At 35.9% G+C, this 11,756-nt stretch overlaps 1 protein-coding gene across 1 annotated transcript; it reads left to right on the forward strand.

The window, feature by feature from the left end:
- Positions 1-7,803: 7,803 nt before the first annotated feature.
- On the forward strand, positions 7,804-10,833 carry LOC111799245 (transcription factor bHLH35-like). Its single transcript, XM_023682711.1, has 5 exons — positions 7,804-7,881; positions 7,948-8,128; positions 8,786-9,016; positions 9,094-9,264; positions 10,720-10,833. The coding sequence occupies exons 1-5, from the start codon at positions 7,808-7,810 to the stop codon at positions 10,783-10,785; spliced, it is 723 nt and encodes a 240-aa protein (XP_023538479.1). The 5' UTR covers positions 7,804-7,807; the 3' UTR covers positions 10,786-10,833.
- The last annotated feature ends 923 nt before the right edge of the window (positions 10,834-11,756 follow it).

The following is an 11,756-nucleotide window of genomic DNA, read 5'->3' on the forward strand; positions in this document are numbered from 1 at the left end:
AGTCGAGCTACATGGAATGTAATGGCCTAGATCCACTGCTACCAGATATTGTTCTCTTTGGACTTTCCCTTTCGCCTTTCGAGCTTCCCCTCAAGGCTTTAAAACGCGTCTGCTAGGGAAAGGATAAGTCGAGCTACATGGAATGTAATGGCTCAGATCCACCGCTAGCAGATATTGTTCTCTTTGGACTTCCCCTCAAGGCTTTAAAACACGTCTGCTAGGGAAAGGATCCACCGCTAGCAGATATTGTCCTCTTTGGGCTTTTTCTCTCGGGCTTCCCCTCAAAGCTTTAAAACTCGTCTGCTAGGGAAAGGTTTCCACTCCCTTATAAGAGTGTTTTGTTCTCTTCCCCAACCAAGGTGGGACATCACAATCCAGCCCCCTTGCCGGGGAAAGGTTTCCACTCCCTTATAAGGGTATTTTGCTCTCCTCTCCAATCAATGTGGGACATCACAATCCAGCCCCCTCCGGGGCCCAGCGTCCTCGCTGGCACTCGTTCCTTTCTCCAATTCGATGTGGGGCCCAACGTCCTTACTAGCACACTGCCTCGTGTCTACCCCCCTCAGGGAACAACGATAAAGCTAGCACATCGTCCGGTGTCTGGCTCTGATACCATTTGTAACGGCCCAGATCCACCGCTAGCAGATATTGTCCTCTTTGGGCTTTCCCTCTCGGGCTTCCCCTCAAGGCTTTAAAACACGTCTGCTAGGGGAAAGTTTCCATTCCATTATAAGTGTGTTTTATTCTCTTCCCCAACCAATGCCGAACATCACAGGGAAGATGGAGAGCAATAAGCTTGACTTTTTTGAAACCCTCTTAAAAGTTTAAAGGTATTTTTGAAACAAAATATTAACGGTTTCCAATCAAAATTAACGATAAGGGTATTTTAAACTTTTTTCGAACGTTTCAGGGTATTATTCAGACGTTCGAAAATTTAGAGATGAATCAACCTAAAGAAGTAATTATTTTTTGGTTTTTGATAAGTACATGAATGTCCTTTTCTTTAAGCCAAACTTTAGCCTACAATTTTCTTCATTCTCTTTATTCAATCAAGTCGTTGGTTCACTTTCAGAGAATATTTTATGCTTTGTGTCGATATTATTGTCTACCAAATCATCTATCATTGTATTACCCCATCGAATAGATATCGATACAAACATTTGAACCTCGTCTCCCCCACTAAAAGCGTTACCTTTAATCGACTAAAAGATAGCAATGATACACTCGTTGAATTGAATTGAATGAATGACCCAGAAATGCATCTTCTGTAGAAATAGAAAGCCCGGTAATGAGCTCCCCAATCATTTACGTTACATTTCATATTCTCATTTTTTGGTCTCGATGCGTACACGTGGTTACTCTAAGATTAGAGACTTCGAGTTTAAGATATCTAGCCAATTCCAAACATATCTTATTCGATTAGATATATGTTAAGCTCTGTATAATGAAGTAAGTGATCCCTTTAGCCATAAGAAAATAACATGTTTGGACGATAAAGATATTTGTTAAGCTCAATATAATCCAGTATTGTTGGCGCTTATCATTTGGTATCAGAGCATTTGGTCGGCTCTAAAGATGAAATATCTTTACTTCGTTAAGTTAGCTTTATTCGTGAAATTTTGCAAGGATTCTAGAAGGACTGCTAGCATTGCAAAATCCAGCATTGTTGACATTTATCAATTGGTATCGGAGCATTTGGTTGACGTTCTTTAACTGGCTCTAGAGGTGAAATATCTTTACTTCGTTAAGTTTGCTTTATTCAGGAAATTTTGCAAGGATACTAGAAGGACCTCTAGTTTTGCAAAATCCAGCATTGTTGCGCGTATCATTTGGTATCAGAGCATTTGATCGACGTTCTTTGGCCAACTCTAGAGGTGAAATATCTTTACTTCGTTAAGTTAGCTGTTTATTTGTGAAATTTTGGAGGGATTCAACCTCTAGCTTTGCAAAATCCAGCATTGTTGACACTTATCGTTTGGTATCAGAGCTTTTGGTTGACGTTCTTTAATCGGCTCTAGAGGTGAAATATCTTTACTTCGTTAAGTTTGCTTTATTCGGTAAATTTTACAAGTATACTAGAAGGACCTCTAGCTTCGCAAAATTCAACATTGTTGGCGCGTATCATTTGATATCAGAACATTTGATCGACGTTCTTTGGCCAACCCTAGAAGTGAAATATCTTTACTTCGTTAAGTTAGCTTTATTTGTGAAATTTTGCAAGAATTCTAGAAGGACTTCTAGTTTTACATAATCTAGTATTGTTAGCGCTTATCATTTGGTATTATAGCATTTGGTTGACGTTCTTTGGCCGACTCTAGAAGTGAAATACCTTATTCTGTTAAGTTAGCTTTATTTGTGAAATTTTGCAAGGACTAACCTCTAGCTTTGCAAAATCGAGCATTGTTGGCGCTTATCATTTGATATCAGAGCATTTTGTTTACGTTCTTTAGCTGGCTCTAGAGGTGAAATACCTTTAGTTCGTTAGCTTTATTTGTGAAATTTTGCAAGGATCCTAGAAGGACCTCTAGCTTTGCAAAATTCAGCTCAGAATATTTGGTCGACGTTCTTTGGCCGACTCTAGAGGTGAAATATCTTTACTCCATTGAGTTAGTTTTATTTGTGAAATTTTACAAGGATTCTAGTTTTGCATAATCCAGTATGGTTGACGCTTGTCAAGAGTAGCTACTCATCGAGTATTCCTAACACGGATCATTTCAAAAAAAAAAAAATCATTTGATAATAGCAAGACGAGTGATGTACGTTCGTGTTGAATGAAACTCGACCTCTAAAAGCTATATTTTTCTTCAAAATTCAATACAAACTCATCTAAATTTCCACAACAAAGGACATTCTTACTACCAACATACAAATTATTTTTGTTGTTTTGTTTGTGAAAATATTTGATTCTTCCTACCACTAAAATTGTTCACCAACCATCCACCTTTATACGGCAAAGACACCCTGAAATCCCTTTAATGAGCTACAACATCAGTACTTCTCCGACAACAAGTGATGATAATAATAAAAACTTTGAACTAAAATGAAAGGCATCTTAGGACAATCTTTGGTACACTCGATTCAATCACGAGGTTACATTAAGACACGACACCCTCCAACTCACAAGGATTTTCATTATGCCTACTTATAGCTTGTTCGAGAATGAGTATTGCATACGTACTTGAAAAGTCATTTCAAATATGAATGAATTAGAGTTCATTCTGAATTTTAGTTTATGCACTTGCAACGTAAGTATATGCTCGAAAGGAAACTAATGACTCGTTGATTGTTGAATAGTAATGGGATTGACTTCTCGATTGAATCTACTTTTTAATTTTCAAGTTCATATTTTCTTTATGCATCTATTGTTCACGTTGAGGTAGTGGCACTCGTTGGGAACTGATGTCTCCCTTACCATGTTGAATTCATTTCGAAAGAGAAGGGAATTGCATCGTTGGCTGGGTAACGGCCCAGATCCACCGCTAGCAGATATTGTCCTCTTTGAGCTTTTCCTTCGAGCTTCCCCTCAAGGCTTTAAAACGCATCTACTAGGGGAAGGTTTCCACACCCTTATAAGTGGTGGTTTGTTCTCCTCCTCAACCAATGTGGGACATCACAATCCACCCTCCTTCGGGGCCCAGCGTCCTCGCTTGTACTCTTTCCTTCCTCCAATCGATGTGGGACCGCCCCCAAATCCACCCCCTTTGGAGCACAGCGTCCTTATTGGCACACCGCCTTGTGTCTACCCTCCTCTGGGGAACAGTGAGAAGGCTGACACATTGTCCGGTGTCTGGCTCTGATACCATTAGTAACAACCTAGATCCACCGATAGCAGATATTGTCCTTTTTGGGCTTTCCCTTTCGGGCTTCCCCTCAAGGCTTTAAAACGCGTCTGCTAGGGGAAGGTTTCCACACCCTTATAAATGGTGGTTTGTTCTCCTCCCCAACCAATGTAGGACATCACAATCCACCCTCCTTCGGGGCCCAGCGTCCTCGCTGGCACTCTTTCCTTCCTCCAATTGATGTGAGACAGCCCCCGAATCCCCCTTTGGGGCCCAACGTCCTTATTGGCACACCGTCTCGCGTCTACCCCCCTTTGGGGAACAGTGAGAACCCAGCGTCTTTATTGGCACACCGCCTCGCGTCTACCCCTCTTTGGGGAACAATGAGAACCCAGCGTCCTTATTGGCACACCGCCTCGCGTCTACCCCCCTTTGGGGAACAGTGAGAAGGCTGACACATTGTCCGGTGTCTGGCTCTAATACCATTAGTAACAACCCAGATCCACCACTAGCAGATATTGTCCTCTTCGGGCTTTCTCTCAAGGCTTTAAAACGCGTCTACTAGGGGAAAGTTTCTACACCCTTATAAATGGTGGTTTGTTCTCTCCTCCCCAACCAATGTTGGGACATCACAGGCTGAGATCCACCGGTGAGTTCCCTCTCTCTCCCTTGGATACGTCTGTGAACTGTGGAGTGGGAGCGGAAATGCGTTGTGAGATTGAGGGCATATGAATGGAGGTCTAAGAAGGATAGTGCCAATCGGATCAACCTTAGATCATGTCACTCTTTGAGCTTCCGTTGCTCCGTGGTCATGGAATCCGGTCGCACCCTAGATATGGATTCATGAAGATCTTTCTGGTACAAATAATCTTCAATCTACACCTTTTAGAAACCGAAATTAGATCCATCAAACTTCTCCGTTCCAATTTGTAAGCTTTTTTATCTTCACAGGTCATAGTGAATCTCTCCTAGCTCTGATACCAATTGTTAGGATCGCACAACTCACACACTCGATTTAGATGAAGAATACGAAGAACAATAGAAAGAAAACACAATAAGAAATATACGCATTTTGTATGTATAATTATTGAGTATAAACATTAGGTTCTATAACATAACATGTTCGATATAAATGAACTACGTTTCAAAATTAGTTAACTATCGAAAATCAAGAAGCACCTACAAAATAGAATCACTAAACACCGGTGTGTTGTTAAGCTGCACACACACTTGACGCTCAAGTATGAATCAAGTTTGTGAGAGACTTAGACTAGGGACAAAAAGTCGGGTCTTGGGTGCATATCTTTGAATGTAGTTCTTATCGTCTTCTATAATGATATATACGAAATGTTTACTTGAATATCCTAACATTTTTCGAGAATCTTTCTGGACGACTAGGACGTCATAATTACTAAATAGTTACTCAATCCCACCCTTCAAGCTCAGCATGACCCTTCGAGTGCCAAAGGGTCGTTCACTAGCCAACTTTTAACCTTCACTTTCATTCTTAAGTTCGATTTCACTCAAAGTTCGTTAAGAGTCTCCTTATCGTCTCGATGAATTAGTTGGAGTCTTAAGTGACCCTTTGAGGGATTAACCATACTGACCCAAGTCAAACTCCCATGGGGTTAGCCAAATTGGCCTAGGCCGATTCCTCAAGTGATCGTCCATTTAAGCATTTTAGTCGACCTTCAAGGAGTCAGCCACTTAGACATTTAAGACAATTTTCTGAGGGATCGTTCCAATGAGCCCGAGCTTAATGTTTTGAGTCAAGTGTTTTAGGGTCAAACCGAGGTCAACCTTACAAACTCTTGAAGTCGTGTGTTGGCCTATGGTAGCCCTATTCCTCTAGCGCCTTTTATAGAAATGTTACAATTTTAAATTGTCATGGCTCAGCTACCATTCTCGATCTTTGTTTGAATTCTCTCTTAATAAATAAAAACTAATTATTTTTTTAATTTTTTTTAAATTAGGCATATAAATACGAGTTTTATTTATGAAGAATTTCAAAATCTAAGTCAAATTTCGAAAATTAAAAAAAATATTTTTTAATTTGACTAAAAAGTCAAATAATTTATTACGTTATTTAAAAAAACAAACACAAATTTTTTAAAAATTTAAATAAATAATTATGTTATTAAAGTTAATAATAATATTAGTTAAAAAAATATGTTCTGTCAATGATTATTTAACTGTTTTTTTATAAGACCATTCACTTTTGTCTTTTGGGTAAAATAAAAAATATTAATTCACAAATAAAGTATTTTGGATTCATCTGCTAGTGCTGACGTCATAAAAACATTAAAATACAAAAAAAATGTTTATTCATTTAAACCTATTAAAAAAAAAAAAAAAAATAGTGAAAAAGAGAAGAAACCCGAAGTTAAAAGAAATATATAATCGAATATAGGTATCTTGTCTTTACGTAAAATATAAAAGTAGCACAAGACAATGACCCACTGTTAGGATTAGAGAATGCAAATACATGCAACATGAATGAGCCTATCATTTAAAATCATATTCTCTTAGGCGGTTTTCTAGTCCGGGTTATCGGATGTGTATTTACTACTCTACACACGACCCATACGTGCGGACATGGACCCACCAAGCGGTTCACACACTCCCTGAGCTATTGTCAAACACCTGGAAGGAATAGTGACGGTTGTAGCATCATGTTAAACATGACAATCATATTCCTTTTCGTAACGTAAGAGAAAACATCTTGATGCATGTGAACATACGTTTATGCATGAGGTCCCGACATTTTACATAGTAAATAAATCATGCAAAACAACCCTCTTTTTATCAATTTCGTATAGCATAGACTTCGAAACATGACTAACCGATTGTACGTCATAAATCTTCTTATCTCAAAACATTTCATTACATGTCATACATGTCACACCATATCATGACACTTCATACCTTATCATAATTCGTCAAGGCATAATATGACATCCATTTGTATTTTAATATGCCAGTAAGGACGTTGGGCCCCAAAGGGGTGGATTTGGGGGCGGTCCCACATCGATTGGAGGAACGAAAGAGTGCCAGTGAGGACGCTGGGCCCCGAAGGGGGGTGGATTGTGATGTCCAGGGGTTGATTTTGGGGCGGTCCTACATCGATTGAATGAAGGAAAGAGTGTCAGCGAGGACGTTGGGCCCCGAAGGGGGGTGGATTGTGATGCCCCACATTGGTTGGGGAGGAGAATAAACCACCATTTATAAGAGTGTGAAAACTTTTCCCTAGCAGACACGTTTTAAAACTTTGAGTGGAAGCCCGAAAGGGAAAGCCCAAAGAGGACAATATTTGCTAGCGGTGGATATGGGTCATTACAGCATATATGTGTATACCATATCATTACAACACATCATATCATATCATATCATAAACACAATACACATATCAAACATATAACTCGTGCAGGGCCACTGGACACGTGTGATCATGCATAAGACAACTCTTCAAACCATACGGACAGTAAGATTGAAAACTCGATAATATTAAATATGCCGAAAATGTATTATAAACAAAATTAAAATTTCAATAATTCGATGACTTCCTAAACACCATTAAAAAAACCCGTTTAGAATTTAAAATTCAATAGAGTATTAAGACCATATTAGAATATTTTAAAATTAAAAATACTAATTACAATATAAATGCTCACGAAAAGTCTTAAGTTTATCATTTTTCATTATAAATTCAAACATCATTTTTGTCATTTCTAAAATTTATTGTAATTTTGATCGTAATTACATCTAAGTTATTTCAAAATAACTCGATTTATAACAGTAAAAATTTGAACTTTCGACCTCAATAAACGTTATCGTGTTAACTTTTTAATTATTAGACAGTAAAAATTTAAAGTTTAATTCAAATTTTGAACCGTTTTTTCACCCTATAAAAACTTCCCCATTCTGCGCCGATTTGCACGGAACCCATTTCCTCTCCATAGATAATATCGCAATCAGAATCCGCCATCATCGCCGCCGTCTCCTCCGGCCGACCGCCCGATCCGCCGCCGATGGATAACATTCTCGACGAGTATCTGAAATATTGGGAAACGGACATGTTTCTGCTGACGGAAGACTCCGGCAGGTTTCTTTTCGGAATCCGTTGTTTTTTTAATTTTTTTTAATTTTTTTTAATATCCTTTGAAATTAGCGGCGGGTGGGGACTGGAGGAAGCATTTTACGGTGCTTACAATTCGAGCTCGCCGGAGGGGAAGGTGTCGCCGTCGTCGCCGTCGGAGGCGTCGAAGAATATCGTATCGGAGAGAAACCGGAGAAAGAAGCTTAACGATAGGCTTATTGCTCTCCGAGCTGTGGTCCCCAATATCACCAAAGTGAGATTTTAATTTTTTTTTTAAAATTAAATTTATAAACTTTTTTTTTTTAATTTATAAATATTATTTTCGCTTATAATTTTTCATGTTTTATTATTTATTTTTGTTTATATATTTTTAAAAACAAACCTAAATTTTGAAAATTTAAAAAATTGGTTTTTATTTTTAGAATTTGACTAAAAATTTAATATTTTCCATTTAAAAAATTATATATAAAAATTGATGGTTTTTAATAAGTGAAAAAATCATAAATATTTTTTAAAAATTATATCAGTTAAATTTTAAAAAATAATAAAACATTGAGACTAAATATAAATTAGCATAATTATTATTAAATTTATTTTTAGTTAAATTAGCCGTTCAGGGGCAATTTAGTCATTACGCATAATAACTTTTTTAAGTTATTAAATTAATAAAAATACAGTACTTTTAAATTTTTGAAAATTCCCATAATACCCTTAAAAAAACTAAAAATAATCTAAAATTTTCATAAAAGTTCAAAAAAAATATCCTTATTTTTTTTTATTTTTAATTAATATTCTTAAAACTCATTATCAAAAGTAATATAAATATTTTTAATTTTACTAATTTTTAATAAATATTTTTTTTCAATTATTTATTTATTTATTTATTTAAAGTTTATGTTGGTGATGACAGATGGATAAGGCGTCAATAATAAAAGATGCGATTGCATACATCCAAGAGCTGCGAGCGGAAGAGAAGAGAATCGAAACAGAAATTTTCAATCTAGAATCAAGCGTAAACAACGAGAGATCAAGAACCACAAATCAATGGAACAACGAAAATGGAGATCAAATTTGGACGAACATGAAATGGAATCAGCAAACAACCGACGCTTCATCGTCTTCCTCGATCAAAGTTCTCGATGTAAGTGAGTTTGAATCTCGAAATTTGAATTTCTAGGACTTTTTGTTTGTTTGATTGAAACTTGTTGTTGTTGTTAGTTGAGTGTGAATTACGTGGGCGAGAAGGTGATGGTGGTGAGTTTAACGTGCTTACGTAGAGGCGACACGATATTGAAGGTTTGGGAAGTGATTGAATCGCTGAAGTTGAAGATCATTACCGCTAATATCAGTGTCATCGCAAACAAGCTCTTGAACACGCTCTTCATTGAGGTTAGTGTCAAATTGAAAGTTTAAGGTTCTGTTAGATATTGTACCACTCGAGTAAATGAGGGGTACATGGATTAACTGCGACATAAAATTTGTTTTCTTGATCAATAGGACAAAAGTTTGAATTTCACGCCCCGAAAATTATTCCTTTTTCTATCTCCTCATTCTTGTCCCTTTTCTCTCTTTTATATGTCGTTTTCCATGTCGGTTTCGTCTCAGCTACTTTTTTTTTCTTCTAAATTTGCAATATTGCAAAAGCCGTAGGTCCATGATTTAGCTTTGTTCTGTCGCTCGTGTTATTGTCTCCTACCTCCAAACTGTCGTATCAATCTGAGTCGCCTAGCTCTAGCCCTCAATTAATGTAGGTATTATATAACCTTTCATAAACGATGTTGAATTATCACAACAGTACTCTTGTAATTAGTAATCACAGACTTCCACACAATGGTATGATATGGTCCATTTTGAGCATAAGCTCTCGTGTCTTTACTTTTTGTTTCTCTCAAAGGTCTCGTACCAATGGAGATGTATTCCTTACTTATAAACCCATGATCGTTTCCTTAATCCTTAACAGTACTCTCATTACCTCTTTTAGGGGTAGTGGTGCCTGAAACGGTTTAGGGTTCAGGCTTAAGAAGTCGATGTTTAGGAAATTTGTGTTTTGAATGGAGGTTTAAGAAGTTTGAGTTACGGGATCGAGTTTGAAGGAATTGGTTTTGTGTGGTATTGCCGAGAGATTTATGGGTTTGTCTAATAAACTCCAAGTTTGATTAATTTACGGGATAAACATGGGTTCAACATTGTTAAGGATATTTAGTCTTAAATTATGGTTTACCATATATATCATATTTGACCCTTATATTATCGACAAATATCTTGTATGATTGAGAATATTTAGTACTTTATCACCGTTTATCATATGTATCATATTTGACCCTTTATTACAGTCAAATATTTAGATATTTGACTTCTATCGTGCTTACTAATCATATTTGACCATTTATTACAGTCAAATATTTAGATATTTGACTTCTATCCTAGTATCATTTTTGACCCTTTATTACAGTCAAATATTTATATATTTGACTTCTATCGTGCTATCATATTTGACCATTTATTACAGTCAAATATTTAGATTTTTGATTTCTATCATGGTTAATATCATATTTGACCATTTATTACAGTCAAATATTTAGATATTTGACTTCTATCGTGCATACTTATCATATTTGACCATTTATTATAGTCAAATATTTAGATATTTTTCATCGTAATTATCATATGTATCATATTCGTCCTTCTATTATATACAATTATCTTATATTCATTTATTATTTTTTTTGTATCCTTAGTAATTTATTTGATTATTTAAATGATTATAAATAGAGAACTTTCATCATCATTGAAAGTTACTTCTCGATATCGTATATCTAATATGAAAATATTGGGCTTTTACAGGCCGAGAGAGAAGAAGAAGAGGAATTGAAGGTACAAATAGAAACCGCCATTGCACATATGGGTTGAAGCATTCATTTATCGAAGTTTCGTTCTTCGTTATCAATGTGTTTCCACAATTATTATTAATAAAACTACTCGTGGTATGATTCAGATCTTTGAGTTTAGAAGTAAGTTTTTTAAATTTATTTTCATCCATGATGAGATTATTTACGTTTGAGAGTTTTTTTTTCTTCATGATCTACTAGTTTGTAGAACTATAAATTTTCTTAAAAACAATTGGGTTGGTTTTGTTATTGCACGAGCTTGACAATACAGAGCACGAGCAACGTTCAACAATTAATTGAGTGACAATCAGCTTAAAAAATAAAATCTAGGAACAATAGCTAAAACATTAAACTTGTACGGGCGTTGATGGTTGGGTTGCTTCCATGATGATAGTCGTATGTCATGATGTGGTAAAGCTCGATGATCGTATGTCAAAGTGACCCGACTTCACTGATTGAGCCGTAATTGTTGGATCGGTATGGCAACCCTAGAGGGGTGAATAGGGTTTTAAAGATAAAAGTGTTTAAACGTGATTAATTTTTCTAATGATGAAACTTTTTACAAATAAGTAGAAGATGATAATTACTAAAACAAAATAATTCAAGACAAAGTGTCTCTTGGGAATTTGAATAAACAACTTTCTCGACTCTTTCCACGGATCAGAGCCAAACCGCTACACAACTCTTTTTACGAGTTTAAGAGCAAATTCAATCTTTTTCACAGCGTAGGATCAGACCGGTACAAGTATTTGAATTTGGTAGTAACACACTACAACTCTCTCAAATAGTAGATTTACAATGTGATGTACTCATAACTATTTTCTCTAAATTTGAAGCACTCACAACTATTTTCTCACAATATAATAAAAAGTATGTGAGCAAAATTTTAAAATATAATAATATAATATAATATAGTAATAATAAAAACGAAGGTGAGTAACTGTTAGATTTAAATTTATATTATGTAAAAATCATTTTATTTAGAAATATAAT

This window comes from Cucurbita pepo, chromosome LG07 (genome assembly GCF_002806865.2).
Source record: "Cucurbita pepo subsp. pepo cultivar mu-cu-16 chromosome LG07, ASM280686v2, whole genome shotgun sequence".
NCBI lineage: Eukaryota > Viridiplantae > Streptophyta > Magnoliopsida > Cucurbitales > Cucurbitaceae > Cucurbita > Cucurbita pepo.

Excerpts from the sequence above, each read along its gene's own strand:
- LOC111799245 (XM_023682711.1), top strand. The coding sequence starts at position 7,808 with ATGGATAACATTCTCGACGAGTATCTGAAATATTGGGAAACGGACATG. Across the intron at positions 7,882-7,947 it reads CTGACGGAAGACTCCGGCAG|CGGCGGGTGGGGACTGGAGG; the intron begins GTTTCTTTTCGG and ends CTTTGAAATTAG. Across the intron at positions 9,265-10,719 it reads TGAACACGCTCTTCATTGAG|GCCGAGAGAGAAGAAGAAGA; the intron begins GTTAGTGTCAAA and ends GGGCTTTTACAG.